At 50.7% G+C, this 15,936-nt stretch overlaps 1 protein-coding gene across 1 annotated transcript in view; it reads right to left on the reverse strand.

Annotated features, from left to right (window-relative positions):
• Positions 1 to 2,032: 2,032 nt before the first annotated feature.
• Positions 2,033 to 15,936, reverse strand: part of LGR6 (leucine rich repeat containing G protein-coupled receptor 6) — a 202,528-nt gene continuing 188,624 nt past the window's right edge. The window contains exons 17-18 of the mRNA XM_007054310.4: positions 6,010 to 6,090; positions 2,033 to 4,917 (exon numbers count right to left, since the gene is read on the reverse strand). Coding sequence (XP_007054372.1) covers positions 3,680 to 4,917; positions 6,010 to 6,090 — 1,319 coding nt within the window. The 3' untranslated portion in view covers positions 2,033 to 3,679. The remainder of the gene's footprint in view (positions 4,918 to 6,009; positions 6,091 to 15,936) is intronic.

Here is a 15,936-nt window from a genome sequence, read left to right on the forward strand (position 1 = left end):
GGTAGGTAAACCACTTTGCCGAGAGTCAGTAGCTCGGGCAGCAAGAGAATTCTCCCGTCAGCCTAGCGCTGTCTACATCAGGGGTTAGGTCGGTTTAACTATGTCTCTTGGGTGTGGATTTTTCACAGCCCTGATCAATGTAAATTATACCGACCTAACTTCCTGGTGTACGCCAGGCCTTAGAGACAAGAGCCACAGCTCTTAGAAAATTACATATTTAGGCAGGACATATGTGTTAAATTGACTTGGCTAATAGCCTTTATGAATAGGAACATGGAATCTGCCACACTGGATCAGACTCATCTAGTTCATTATCCTGTTTTTGATGATACTGTAGGTGTGCCTCCCTAGTGGGCCATGAAAGCATGTTTGGGGGGATATGGTGAGGCCCAGGCCAGCCCCCACAGAGAGAGGGGAGGGAACTGCCCCCAGTTCTGCTCTGGCCCCAGCTCCTGCACACTTGGCTGCAGCTCCGCTCCTAGCCCTGCCCCCAGCCTTAGCCCTGCCCCCAGCTGTAGCCCCCTTACCCCTGTCTGTGCCCTCTTCCCCCTCCACGGGAGCTGTATCCCCAGCTCCCAAAAAGTTTAGGGACCACTGTACTAGATGCTTCATTATAGTGTCATTGCCCACAAGGGGGTTTCTCTGAAGTGGATGAATATGCAATTCTTGTGTCTTTGTGCTATTATTTCTGTATTACCATAATTTCCAGGAGCCCTAGTCATGGAGCAAAACTCACTGTGCTAGGCACTGTACAAACACAGAACAAAAAGGCTAGTAAGTGCGGAATGTTGTTTCTGTATGCTAATTCTGTAACTAGACCTAGCGCTTCACCCACCCCAGAGAAAACAGATTCCCTTCTCTGGCAACACAGGACAGAGAGAATCTGGGGGAGGAGAGTATGCACGGAAGGACAGAAGAGGTGGAAGGCTGTTTCATGCACAGGGGCAGCATGAAGGGAAATGTGAATCCATGGGCCTAATTCTGCAACCCCTCCTGTTGAAATGAATGGGAGCTCGATGGAGAAAGGAGGGGTGCTTGCAGCAGCCGGGGCTGAGTGGAAAGAGATGAGGCAGTGACAGGCACATGGAGGAATGGAGTGAGTGGCGGAGGAGAGGTTGGGCAGGGCCTTCAAAGTCAACTTACCCTCTGAGGAGAGAGTTGAATGAGATTTGATTTTTAAAAGAGAACAGTTGCCTGGAACTAGTTTGTTAACTTCTAGGCCTAACCTTCATGTCTTTGCCTACCTGAAACTCAGCAGTGAAGTTGGGACTTGAACATGTTAAATTCTTAGGCCTTTGGTCTCCCAGAAGCTGCAGGGAGCCCCTCCAACCACTCCATGCAGACTCAGAGTATAGGCAGCAGGGGACCTAAAGCCTTTGCTTCAGTGGTGCTTCAGTGACCCCCTTCCCCTCACCCCCAAACAGAGGAGTAGTAATAGTTGCATCCAAATATTTCCTACACAGCTCAACAGGAGTTTGCTTCTCCAGTAGGGACTGAATGTGGGGAACAGGGCACAGCCCAGCCTGCACCAATTCTGAGGTAGTTAGTGACGACGAATGTGTGGAAGTCAGTTACCTCCCCTCACTCGAGTGCTTGCTCATGCACGAAGTCCTACTGAACAATTAAAAGGTGGTTCTACTCTGAACTGCCTTGGGGATCTCTGCGTCAATGAATCCAGAGCAAATGGGTTCAGTTTACATATAAAGGGATGTTTTTTTCCTACTGCCAGTCTCACTCACCAGCCTGCAGCTTCAGCGCTTGCCTGTGTTACAGAATGCAGAAGCTTTATTAGATGCACAGAGTGAGCCCAGTTTGGCTCTCGGGCCTTGTCTACATTACATCCATATCACAGACGCAAAATGGAGTTGGCCAAGTCCAAAGGGTTCTGTCTCAGACGGTGTTGGTTTTGCCTTCTCTTCTGTACCCCCAAAAGCTTATTTGCTGAGTTGCTAATGTTAATGAGACCTAACCAAACAGTCATGGTTTTTTAACCCTGTTCTATGGGAAAACTGCAGCACTTTAAACTTATTTTAAAATTACAATTTATTTTTCTATAGCGTCTTTCATACAGGATGCTTTACAGTTCATATACACAAACAGGGTGAAGGAATGGTCAGCGGGGGAGGGAAACTGGTTATATATAAATATACACATAATATACACACGCACGCATGCTGGATATTATATATGGCATCATATATACATACAATAACATATACATGGTGTATTAAAGGCATTACATCCAATTCAGAGTTTTTCTTAGTACAGGCATGTGACAGATGGAAGTGTCCATGGTTTGTATTTGATATAGGGTAGAATTAATGTTAAGAATAAATGATCAGAATGATATTAATCTGGTGTCCTTTAAAAGCAGACTGTGCTTGACGCAGACTAACACCTCCAGTAAGACAATATCCCAGAGCATGGTGGCTGATCATGTTAACACTGATTCAGGAGAACAAATGGCAGGCAGCCCGGAGAGTGGGAGGGGATGCATATTTCGGGTAATAAAGAACTGGGGAAAACAGATCTGGAAGGGTTTATCCATAGAAGCACGGAGGCTCAGAGCCTCAAAGGTATTTAGGGGGCCTACCACCCATTGAGACCAATGAGAGTTAGCTGCCTACGTGCCTTTGAGGATCTGGACGCTAGAGTAAGCAATGACAAAGCTGTCCCAGCCCTTTAAAGGGAGTTGGGCTCAGCCATGCCTGTGACGGGTCAGCTACTTGCCTGCAGATCCCACCTGGCAGGGGAGCAAACGGCCCTATTCGTTATTAGGTCCAGTGGGAAGGGGTCAAAGGGCTGTGAGAGTGCCGCTGGAAGGCTGGCACTGTGGAAGGGTGGTTGTCTCTAGTAGGCCCTGGAGAAGGGCAAATGCGAGGCCCCAAATTAACGGCCGCTTTTGAAAACGTTGCCCTTCATCCCCTCCCTTGGTTTCCCCAGCTGCGTAACGGGGAAGGCACAGTTCTGACTCCCCTCCCAGGGCACGGCGGCGCTCACCGGAGGGTGTCTGTAAAGTGTCCTGCGAGGTGCGAAGCCTGAGGATTCTCCCACCTGCCGTGGGGTTGCAATGGGTTTTTGCTGCCACTGCTGTGGGTGCTGCCTGGTGCCACTTCACTCCCACCTGCTCCACTCCCTCGCCCATCCTCTTCCAGGACACACGACCAGCAGGACTAAGTGTGGGCCAGCATCACAGCTCGTAGGGTCAGAGGGCAGCAAGCTTGGCAAGAGCTCCCGCTCCACCACAGAGGCTGGGGGGTCACTCCCTTGTGGGGGGGAGGAATCTCCCTGGACTAGAAGCATTTTGGTTCCTTACCTGCAGGTCCTTCCTGCTCTCTGACTTGGTATGCTAGGAGTCTGTCTAGGGAAATCCCAGAGGGGAGTCTCTCTCGCTCTCTTTCTGGGCTCAGGGGGTCCCCTGTTATGCAGGGGCAGAGGGGACACAGTGTTTCTTTGTGCGTTCGTGCACTTGTATTCTGCCATGAAAGCCCTGAGCCCTTGGGATGGCGGCTAGGCTGCGCTGCCAGGCATTGCTCTGCCTGTTGCCCAGGGTTATGATGCGATGGGGGCATGTCGATGCCTGACATAGATCAGCCTGCGTCTCGTCCCCCCAGGGCTGGGGGAGCTCTTGCTTGGCTCATTTGATGAGGGGCTGCCTGCGTGGCCACTTGGGGGGTGTTTATAAGTGAGACGTGAAGGACGGTGCGGGCAGAGAGGGGAAGAAGCTGACCCGGAGACTGCTGCTGGCTGGATCCCTGCTTTCCGAGGAAATCAGCAGCTCGTCGTCGGTCAGGCAGGGGTGGCGGGCAGAGTAGCCACTCTCTTGCCCCTTGGCACCCATCCTCTGCTGGCAGGGGACGAGCGTCACAGAGGGGAAGCTGTAGGCATCCAGGACCGGGTGCACACCCAAGGCGTCGGGCACCTCAAATATGTGATCGGCGTCCGAGAAGGTCACTAGAGCCTGGGTGGAGTCGTACGAGCTCTTCTCCGTGTCATCTGAGGCGTACGACCGGGGGCAGCTGCCCTTGGTCTGGCCCCTGTGCTGAAGCAGGCGCAGGTCGTCTCGGAAGTGGGGGTTGAAGAGCAGATAAAGCAGGGGGTTCAAGCAGGCAGGTAAGGGCAGCACCACCAGCAGGACCGACTTGATGACCTCTGGGGTGATGAGGAAGAGGTTGAGCATGGAGGAGAAGGTGAGGAAGGCTACTGGGCAGTAGAGGAGACAGTTGGTGAAGATCAGCCAGGCCACATGCTTGATCATGGCACAGTCCCAGAGGGTGTCGAACTCCCCTTTCAGCAGGCTGCAGTAGAGCCGGATGTAGGTGCCCGTGATGATCAGGAAGCAGAGGGTGTTCCCCATCACCAGGGCCACCATGAAGCCCAGGGTGGAGGATTTCCCGTCGGGGACGGGGGACGGGAGGCAGAGAGGGGACGCACCGTACTCCCCAACGGAGAAGAGCGGCAGGGCTGCCGCTGCACAGGACAGCATCAGGCAGCCCAGCGTGGCGGCTTTAACGCTGCTGAAGGAAGGTGACTTCCCGTACAGCCGGAAGCAGGAGACTGAAACGCTGCACTGCACGGTGGCCAGCGTCAGCAGGAGGATGGCGGCCTCTGAGGCGAAGACGGACAGGAAGCCCGTGGCCCTGCAGCCCGCCCCCGTCTCCCACCTGGCCCCGTACTTGGCAAACTGTCCGTAGGTCAGGGCGTCGACGACAGCCAGCATGCTGCAGTAGACGCCCGTCAGCATATTGGCCCCGGCTATGGAGCCGATGACGAACTTGACTGGCGAGAGGTAGCTGGGCGAGGCGAAGACGGCCAGGCTGACCAGCCCATTGCAGAGCACTGAGACCAGCGCGATGGCCCAGACCCCCAGGCGGATGATCCAGCTCTCAAACAACTGATTGCAAGGCTTGAAGGGACCTGCAAGGAAACGAGGCCCAACATCATCGACCCTACTGTCGCGTCGCTGATACGGCACGTCGGCCTGATCCCAGCCAGGGCTTGACCCAGCCGGTCCCACTCCTGTTCAGCGCTACCAAGCAGAAGTGGGTCAGAACAAATGCCCTAGACCCGCTGAGGGCACCTCTGACCCAGGAGACGTTCGAGGGCCCTATGCTTCCAGTGTTACCCCTGAGGTCTGCCCCAATGTCCTCTCCCCCCAGCTGTCTACGGGGCTCTGGTGCTGCCCAGTGGATAAGAGCACACTGTGATAAGTAGGCGGTGAACATTGCTGAGCAGGTCAGGGAGTGCAGAAGCGGGGAGGGCTGTGCTGGCATCTGTGTGCATGGCCTGGGATGTGTGGCTTGAATGTCAGCCCTTTACTCTGAATTCATAAGTTTATGGAAGGGATGGTGTGATGAGACTGTCTACAATGGCATGGAGCCGGTCTGCGACGGCTAGCAGCAAATATCTCCACCAGCCAGAGACGGGACACTGAGTTACTACAGAGGATTCTTTCCCAGGTGTCTGCCTGGTGGGTCTTGCCCACATGCTCAGGGTCTAAATGATCGCCATATTTGGGGCTGGGAAGGAATTTCCCCCTGGAAGTTCAAGACTAGCTTCTGCAAAGCAACCCACATGTGCGGGAGCCTTGGGTGAACATGTGAAGCACTGGCTGCTCTGTGTGGTACCAGGGTAGGTGGTTTAGCCTGCAGTTTCCTATGCTAGTGTGTGATGGGGCCAATCCAGTCCCCTCTTCTGCTAGGACATACAGCGTTCCTAGGCATGGGCCCTGGTGCAGGGAAAGGCTGGAAGTGGGAAGAGCTCTGTAGAAGGGTGGGGCTGCCATGAGTCCTCCCTCTCCACCTGGGAGGGCACTAGCTCCATGGCTTTAGCCTGGGAAAGAGGAATCCCACTGCTGCCCCCAGGACCCAGCCTAGATTCTGGTCTACGTGTGTATGTAGCGAGTGGTGGGATGTAGGGGGAAGGATGTGGGAGTCAGCTGCATTAGAAGAGCTTCGAGTCTTATTTCTGTGCTTTAGAGGAGGGGTCTCCCCTCAGCTTGCTGCTCACCAGGGCTGGGTGTGCACTGGATGGTGGGGTGCAACTTTGACTCCTCAAACTCCAGCTGGAAGTCGTCCATGTCCAGGTCATCTAGGCAGGAAAAGGAAAAAGGGAAAATGAGCTCAGAACAGAACACTGCAGGGACACAAGGTCAGTGCCAGGCCGGTGCCGGCAGCTTTTCAAAGGTTACAAGGCCAGAAGGGACCACTGTGATCATCCAGTCCGACCCCCTGCTTAGATCAGGGCACAGACCTGCCCTGAGTTAATTCCTGTTTGAACTAGAGCAGATCTTCTAGAAAAACATCCTGTCTTGATTTAGCAGTCGCCCATGTTGGAGAACCACACCACAATCCTTGGTAAGTTATCATCACTCTTAAAAATTTACATCTTATTTCGAGTCTGAATTTATCTAGCTTCAACTTCCAGCCATTGGACGTTTTAGACCTTTGTCTGTTAGACTGAAGAGCCTGTTATTAAATATTTTCTCACCATGTAGGTACTCACAGACTGATCAAATCACCCCTGAACCTTCTCTTTGTTAAGCGAAATAGATTGAACTCCTTGAGTCTCTCATTATAAGGCAGGTTCTCCAACCCTTTAATCATTCTCGTGGCTCTTCGAACCCTCTCCCATTGCCTGTGTTTGTGAGATCAACCTGCACAATTAAAAGGGATGTTGCGGTCTTGCTTGCCCTTTGTGTTGCGGGCAGAGGGTGCATGCCCCTGGAGAAGCCTGTTGGGTTGGCAGGGAAGCCAGCCCCTCACCATTTTGAAAACAAGTCTCACAATATTTGATGTTTTAACTAAAGCCCCAGGTCCCAGAATCATGCGATTACATGGGCATCTCAGCTTGCCTTAAAAAGAAAGTGGATGTTCCTAGCCCTCTTGGTAGCAGAGAAAAGCCTGAAAATGTGACCCAGGAGTGTCAGCTCCATGGGGCAGGGTCCGTCTTTTTGTTCTGCCTTTGTACGGCACCTAGCACAAGTGTTATTGTTGTACGCCTGGAGCATCTAGGTGCCCTAGTCCTGGGGCAGGATGCCACAAAAGGTGGTCCCTGCCCAAAGAGCTGACCATCTAAATATGGTGGGGTCTTGACCCATGCCTATGTGCTACGGTAATACACATTCATAACGATAGTAACCTAAAGACTCAAACTGGAAGGCAAAGACAAAGATCCCGAAGTTTGTTTGTTTATTTAAAATCTCACAATGTTTTGGGGCCCGGCTCCCCATTTTTGACCATTTGGAGTGGGTCCTGCTGAATTTTGCCAACAGAAACCTTTGCGGGTTTTGAAGTTGGGCAACTCCGTGAGCCCGTGGATTCTGATCTCAGCTGGGCCATTGTAAATGTGAAGCTGGTTGGATCGGTCCTGGTTGCACACAGGTGTAAATAACCTCCGAGTCTGGCCTGCTGCGTGCTCCTCTGCAGCTGCACCCTGACCACAACTCGTGGGCTGTCTTGGAGGAGCAGAAAGAGACTCCCGTGCTGGCTGGAGCAGCAGCTGAGAGGGAGTGTGTTTGTGTGTATGGGGGGCGGGGTGTGTGTGTGTGTGTGTGATAGAATGCAGCTGTAGTCTCTATGCTCGCACCCTGAGGGCCAGGTCTATTCCTGGTGTAAGAATCAGGTGCCTGTGGTCTAATCCAAGACCTGCTTTTCTCCATTGCCCCTCACATATCAATGGCATCTGGCCCCAAATAACCCAGTTGATTGTTGCTAATCCTTAGCTATGGAAACACCAAACCCAGGGTGAGTTCCCCCATTGCACCACCACAATGCACAGCACCAGCTGAGGGGCTGCCGTGGCTGCACACCCTGGCTTGGATCCCTTGTGGGGGTTCTCAGCACCCCTGCTTGGGAGCCTCTCACCACAGCCCACGTTTCCTGCCCTGTAGGGCTCGGGGAGACTCTTCAGCCAAGCCCCTAGGGCTAGATCTGCAGAGATGGGCTCCTCCACGTGAAGGCAGTGGGGTGGGGGAGGTTGTGGATGGGGGTGGCTGCACAATGCAAGAAGCAACCATTGCTGGTTGCAGAGGCCATGGCCAAGGGAACATAGGGCCAGACTTACAAAGGTATTTAATTGCCTAGAGATGCAAATACTCACCTAATGGGATTTAGTAAAGGGCCTAAACACCTTAGGGACCCAACCCAATAGGCACCTAACCTGCTTAGGAACTTTTGACCATCCCACTAGGGTACCTGCCTGCATCTTCAAGTCCCTAAACCCTTTGTACATTTAGCCAAGAGTATTATTTAATAATAATAATAATGATAAATAACGTGCTGCCTTCAGCACCTCCCGACAGATTCTGTGGCCTTCTTGGTTTCAGGAAGCCTTGGAAAAAACTTTTCATCTGTTTGCCCAAGCATTAAAATATCACTGCTGCTCTGGAATCTGGCAAGAAAACACCCAGAGTGGGGCGGAAAATATTTCCTCCCTTGCACTTTACAGTCTCATAAACCCATCGAGTCTTCTTCTGCTCTCAGGCCCTGGCACACTGTGTCTTGATCCCCTGACACTGGAAGCCTTCAGTTTCTCTGGCCCAGCTCTTTCCTGTTTGGGAACATTGCTGTACGAAAGGCCTCGACGGCTTTGCATTTAACAGATGCTCCATACTGCAAGATGGTCCTGGGCCAGGGCAACCCCAACCAAGGCAGGAAATGTAAACTGGGAGTTCCTCTCCTCATTGGGAACGTGGGCACACGTCAGCCGGGGAAGCGCTGGAATAAATGAGCTATTCCTCAGTGAGTGGGAATATTCTAACAGTGCCCAGCTCTGTTCTAGCAGGGCAGGTTGCCGTAGTTTTGTAACATCCCCATATGTGTTTATTTGGACTCTGCTAAGGGGCCTACAGGCCTCTGGGCATGGGCGCTGAGAAGATCACCCACTGGCCCCATGGCTGGATGGGCTGATCCCAGGAGCCTGAAAGCACAGCGTTGGGGCGCTAATCCGTAGAGCAGAGGGCAGAGCTAACGAAGAGTGACGCTCTGTATTCGATATTTCTCACTCCGTATAGATCTTGTTTTCTGCCATCACCAGGGTTCTCACACCTCATAATTTATGAATAATGTTATGAATGAAAGGCGCCCTGGCAAGGAGCTGCATTGCTTTCCTACGGTAGCCACATTACAGCTCCGAGCATGGCAGCAACTGGGATAGAAGAGGCTGTGTTGCCCAACTGTCTAGACAGATGATCTTCTGCTGTTTGTTTAGCTTGAGGTGCTAAGAGCGCAAGCTAGGCAATATGTCTGGAAAAGGCGCGTATTCCCATAAACATCCTTTAGTCAAAACAACGCAAGTACACAAAGCAGCACCATGTGTTCTCTCTGAAACTGGTGGCAAAACTCCGATTGACCTCCATGGGAGCAGGGTCGGAGATGATGCAGGACGCAGGCAGAATCCATCACAAGTGGGAATAAAAAGCCAGTCTGTGTTTTATGTGTGACTGTCACAGATGCAAAGTGCCACTCAGGCAGAAGTGAGCTACCCGGTCCAATCATTCACTGGGAACAGGAATTTCTACAGCCAAGAGAAAGGGGGTCTGGTTGGGGTCCCGGAGACAGCAGCCAGTCTAATTCTGAATTGACAAAATCAGCTTGGTCAACAGTAACCACACAATGGGACCTAAGGTCCCTCAGTTATTTCCTGCTCTTCCTACGGGGGAACAGCGGTATCCCATGTCTTTATTAGCACTTGTATTACGCTAGCATCTGGGAGCCTCAGCTGAGATCGGGAACCCACTGTGTTACATGTTTTACTGACATACAGATGTGACTAGAATGGGGCAATTATTTTTGGTCAAATAATAAAGTCGCCCCCAAATGAAACTATTTGGGAATTCTAGTTGAATTTGATGAATAGTTTCGGACGAATAAAAAAATAGGGGAAACCTCCCCCGCCCGACAGAATTAAAATGGTTCATTTCGACATTTTTGAAACAAAGTGTTTTGACTTTTCATTTTGACATGATTCATTTCTAAATTTCACTCCATTTGTTTATTTTTTTAAAAAAAGGGTAAAAAGCACCCAAAAAGTAACGAAACAGAATAAAAAAACAACAACAAAAATTTGTTTTGGGTCAAATGAAGCATTTCATTCAACCTGAAATGAATTTTGTTCATTTTTGTTTTGTGCTGGTAAGAAAACCCAAGAAAGTTTCATTTTTGGTTCAAAAGGAAGTGATTTTCATTTTATTTTTCGGTTTGTCCATCAAACTGGAAAATCAATATTTGCTCAGCTCTATTCTTGATGGTCCCTGCCCTGAAGAGCATATGTCTAAATAGTTGACAGGTTCAATCTCAAATACCATAGCACGGCGGCTGCTGGTGAATGGTGACCTTTCACTGATGGTAACTGTGCATCAGATAGAAAGACGGAATGCTTTCTCTCCTGCCAAGTTCTGATAGTCTGTTGGTTTTAGAGCATCAGGCTTATATTTTATGGCCTTGCTAATTTTTGCTGCCATCTTTGTTGTCCTTTCTCCTGCCAAAGCTGTGAACTAAGAGAGACTAATCAGAACGGGGCAAAGCAATGCCACTGATTTCATCCTGCTCTCGAAGCTGATGGCTGCTAAGCAAAACCTGGTCACTACATTTAGGAGGCTAAATAGAAATAGAGCTCATTGGGAGGCAGTGGGGTTTAGTGGATAGTGCACCAGACTAGGAACTCAAGAGACCTGGTTTCTGTTTCTGGCTCTGACCTGGTGGTTGACCTTGGACAAGTCACTTTGCCTCTCTCTGCCTCAGTTTCCCCATACTGGCCTCCGTTGTCATGTGCTTTAAGATCTACTGATGAAAGGAACTAGTTATCATTTGAAAACTTGCCCCTCAGCCTTTCTTGCAGGCTGTCTGACAGCAATGAAGTGGCTGAATGCAAATTGTTATATGCCACTGCTTCCTTGCCTTCATCATGTCCCATCCATCAGGATCGGTGGCTCTCGTTCTTGGTCTCCAAGCATTCTTGTCCAGTGGGTATTCCAAGTTGACACCAACCTTTTCCATGTCCTCCTTCAGCATCTCCAACCACCATTTTCTAAGTCTTCCTTGTGGTCTTTGTCCCACGATTATTAGCTCTGGTACTCTCTGGCCATCCTATCCCATATCTTGTCATCTCACATGACCAACCATATCAGGTGATACTCCCTCAGCTTTTTCATGATGGGGGCTACCTGCATCATGGCTCATACCATTTCATTGCATAGCCTATCAGCTCTCATCTTACCCAGGGTTCTCATTTCGGCAGTGTGCAGTGGTTGTTCTCTCTTTCTCACAGGCCAGCCTTTTGATCCATACATCATGGCTGGCCTAATCATGAATTTATCACTTTGCTCTTTAGTTTACTTGGCATATCCTTAAAGCATAGAATTCCCGTCAACCCTCTCCATTTCACCAAGGACTCGTCACATGACTCCTAACATCCGCATTCATCACTCAACACTGAACGAGCTATGGAAGTTGTTGCCCAGACATGAACTGAATACCACCCTGTTTTACTGGCTTCTCGTTGTCCCTCTCAATGGAGCGTTGCATATATTTAGTCTTTTGTTGGCCGACCCATAAGCTATTTTCATCTAATGCAGCCCTCCGTAGTTCTCAGTCCCTTTTCGGTTCAGATTTATCTTCATGGCACAATCTAATGTCATTGGTGAAAAGCATGCTCCATGGAGCATCTCCCCTAATCTACTGAGTCAAGGTGTCCACCATAGTCACAAACAGGAATGGGCTTAAGGCTGATCCTTGATGTAGACCCACCCTCCCAGGGAATGACTCACTGTCGGTGCAGTTTCTTCTGTTCTTTCTAGTGTTGTGCTAACCTCCTACATGTCCATGACAGTCTGAACATATGTCTCCAGAAGATTGCGTGGCCGCAGGCACGACCATAACAATTCTCTAGGAATTCTGTCATAGGCCTTCTCTAAATCCACAGACAATAAGTGAAGTTTCTTGCATCTCTCCCTGTGTATCTCCTGCAATGTTCAGGCTGCAAACACTGCATTCATTGTTGACCTTCCTGGCATAAACCTGAATTGGTGGTCACCTGCTTGATACTCCAACTCCTCCTGAAGTTTTTCTCCATAATTCTTTCCAGTCATTTCATCGTGTGATTCATTAAGTTGATGGTAGAGTTGCCAGGTGTCTGGTTTTCGACCGGAACGCCAGGTCGAAAAGTGACCCTGGCAGCTCTGGTCAGTACTGCTGACCGGGCCATTAAAAGTGTGGTTGGCGCAGGGCTGGCAGGCTCCCTACCCAGCTCCATGCGGCTCCCCGGAAGTGGCAACATGTCCCTCAGCTCCTAGAGGGAGGAGCAGCGGCGCCTGCAGGTGGAGGCAACGCGCACCAAGCAGAGCCGCCTGGCCATGCCCCCACCTGGGAGCCGAGGGACATGCCGGTGCTTATGGGAGCAGCCCGAAATGAGCGCCACCTGGAGCCCACACCTCTCACCTCCTCCTGCACTCCAACCCCTGCCCTGAGCCCACTCCCTCACCCCAAATCCCTCCTGGAGCCCTCACCCCCTCCTGCGCCCCAACCCCCTGTACCAGCTTAGAAACCCCCCAACTCCCTGCCCCAGCCTGGAGCCCCCTCCTACACCCCAAACTCCTCATCCCTGGCCCCACCCCAGAGCCTGCACCGCCAGCCAAAGCCCTCACCTCCTCCTGCACCCCAACCCCATGCCTCAGTTTGAGACCCCTCCCACATGCTGAACCCATCAGCCCCAGCCCGGAGCCCCCTCCTGCACCCCAATCCCCTCATCCCCAGCCCCACCCTAGAGGCTGCACCTCCAGCCAAAGCCCTCACCCCCTGCCCCACCACAACCCCCTGCCTCAGGCCGGTGAAAATGAGCGAGTGAGTGAGGGTGGTGGAGAGTGAGCGACTGAGGGAGAGGGGATGGAGTGGGCAGGGGCAGGCCAGTGGGTGGGGCAAGGGTGTTCGGTTTTGTGCAATTAGAAAGTTGGCAACTCTAGTTGATGGGTCGGTAATTACTACATTCTTGCACATCTCCTTATCATATACTTGATGGCAGGGACCAATGTGCTCTTCCTTCCCACATCAGGCATGTTTTCAATATGGAAAATTAAACTGAAAAAAAGTTTGTGGTCATCCCCACTCCCCCATGGCCTAATGCTTTAAATGCCTGGATTGGTCCACCATCGGGTCCCACTCCCTTCTCACGTTTCATCACCTCTAGCATTGTCTGAGGCTAGAATCGGGCTTCCCAGCATGGGTAGACAGTCACGAGTTAACTCTGCTCAAGCTAGCATGCTAAAGGAGTACAATGGCTGCAGTAGCATGGGCAGTGGCTCGGGCTAGCCACCTGAGTACAGACCCAGGGGGTCCCGGTGGGTACGTACGTGGGTGACTAGCCAGAGCTGGCGCCCGTGCTGCCCTGGCTAGGCTGTTATTTTTAGCATGCTAGTTCAAGCAGAGCTTGCACGTGGCTGTGTAACCGTGCTGGGAAGCGTGCTCCCGGCTACAGGGTTAGATTTAGCCAAATTTTCCGCCATGGGGATAGGTCTTGTAAGGTTGTTGCTTGCGCGTACTTCCCTCAACGGTTTCGTCACATTCTCCCCATTGAACAGTTTCTCAAAGAACCGTGGTCACCACGTACTGATTTCCCCATCTTCCATCAGCACTCTTCCGTTCTCACAGTTGACACTTCACAACTCCCAAGTCCTCTGTGCTTATCTGCCTAATCTTGGCTAATCTATAGATTCCTTTTTCCCCTTCCTCCGTTAATAGACTTGTGTATGAGGCTTTAAATGCCTGACCCTTAGCTTCCACATTCACGGTTCTCGGCGTTTTCTTTACCAGAGTGTATTCCTCATAGCTTTCCACCGTTTTTACTTTCTGCCATCGCTGAAACCTTGCCGCCTTCTTCTTTACTGCTTCCTGCATATTGCTGGACCACTGCCATCTCCTGGCCATGATATTTCCCTCCTGTTGGTTGCCCACAGAAGAAACTTGTTCACTTTCTGTAATATGTTTGGATATTTCCCCCCCAGTCTTCACTGGTATTATTGTGATTGGTTTGGTCATTGTCCAACCTCCTTAGAGTCTTATCTTTAAATTTCAGACTTATCAGTGAGAGTCCACCACTTTATCTTTTGTTCCACAACTTGTCTTTTGCCCTGTAGCCTTTTCATCTGGAAGTCCATGACAAGCAATCTGTGTTGCTCTGCTATCTGCTTTCCTGGGATCATGTTACAGTTTCTCATGTTTTTTAGATCTCTTCCTCTTTTCAGGAAGTAGTCCATCTGGGATCTGTATTTAATTAAGTTCTCAGGCCATGGGCTTTGGCTAACCCTAAAGTATCCTTCAGCTTCACTTCTGGTTCCAAAGTCTCATCCTCCATGACAATTGTTGTAGCCGTCACTGTGTTCTCAACATGTCCGTTGGGGTCAGCTCCAATAATCAAGTACTCACCTTGTGGTTCTTCACTTAGCACTCGGTCCAGCGCTATCTTCTCAGAATTTCTTCTTCTCAGTCGTACAACCAAACTCCAGCATGTATATTTGTTCTCTGCCCAGTGCTATTCCAACTTTCATCAGAAGGTCACTCTTCCTTTGCATTTTCACTACCTTTTCCTGTAATATTTCTGCTCTGACTATTCCTGATCCATTCCGCCTTGCTTCTGAGCCCTGATACATTATCTTGTAACCCTCCCAGATGTTCATGGATTTCAATCCCTTCCATTTTGTCTTTTTGTATACAGGCAATGTGCACTGTCCTTTTCAACCTCTTGGCCACTTCGCTTGATTTCACAGTCATTGTTCCCACATTCAGGGAAGCCAAACGTAGTTCTTTAGCCACATGCCCAGAATGTGGTGGCCTTTTCCCATTTTGCACAGCTGCCCGGTGAAGCAGTTGCCCGTCATGTCCAGGGGACGCCCTAGCATTGTACTGAAATAAGACAAACACCCACAGAGCACGTGTGAACGGCACAACTTTTACACACCAGCTGGTCAAGTCAGATGCTCTTGTTTTGAAACTGGAGTCCCTTCTCCTAGGTGGCTATGGTTAGGTGCCAGGGCTAGCGAGCCCCATCTGCCTGGAGCAATCTGGTTGTACGGCGCCAGTCTCCTGCCTTTCACACCATTGCTACAGGCTGCAGGGCAAAAATCCTGAGTTATTTGCTCTTAAGCAAGAAGCTTAATCTCTGGGGGGAAAGGGCGGAGAGCTTTGTTCCTCCTTACTGAGGCACTTAATGTACAGTCCTTCTAAATTCATGTACCAAGGCCTGGCTACAATTCCTGAAGGCCACAAAGGAGGCCTTGGGAATAAAACAGTAATTAATACATTAAAATAGCAATTTATACATGTGTTTAAAAAACCCACACGAGCAAAAGTGCGTCATGCACAGGAGATGCAAGGGTCCATTATTGAATGTTTAATGACCGAGACATGCCAGGGCCATGCCTAGCTAAGGACATGCTTGCACAGTCCATGCACCTTCAGACCATGGGAATTATTCTAACAGGCATTTAGCATAGGCCTAGGTGGCTCTTCCTCCCTCTGGGCTGCCAAGAGTCTCATCCTTCAGAATTGTTCTGCGTCACTCCCTGGTCCTAATACCCTAGGGACACACTAAGAGAGGTCGGAACCAATCCAGCTCAGGGCTTCCTGGAAGGTGCTGAACACCCTTAACTCTTATTGACTTCAACGGGAGTTCAGGGCGCTCAGCCCCTGGCAGGATCGGAGCCTGACAGAGTAGCCACTAAGCGATCCAATGGCTCAAGTGGCAGTGAGCGAGCTAGTCCCCAAAAGGTGGGGATCTGCCGGGAGCGTCGCTGAGACTCACAGTGCAGCCAGTTCATTTTACAATTCATTGAACCGGCTGTAATTCGCCGGGCCAATGCCCCTGCTGCGTGCGCCAAGGTCGTTAAAGTATGGGACACATTAATGTTGGGAAAAATGACCAGGCTGCGAAGAGGTTCCTGCCACA

Source organism: Chelonia mydas, chromosome 21 (genome assembly GCF_015237465.2).
Source record: "Chelonia mydas isolate rCheMyd1 chromosome 21, rCheMyd1.pri.v2, whole genome shotgun sequence".
Lineage (NCBI taxonomy): Eukaryota > Metazoa > Chordata > Testudines > Cheloniidae > Chelonia > Chelonia mydas.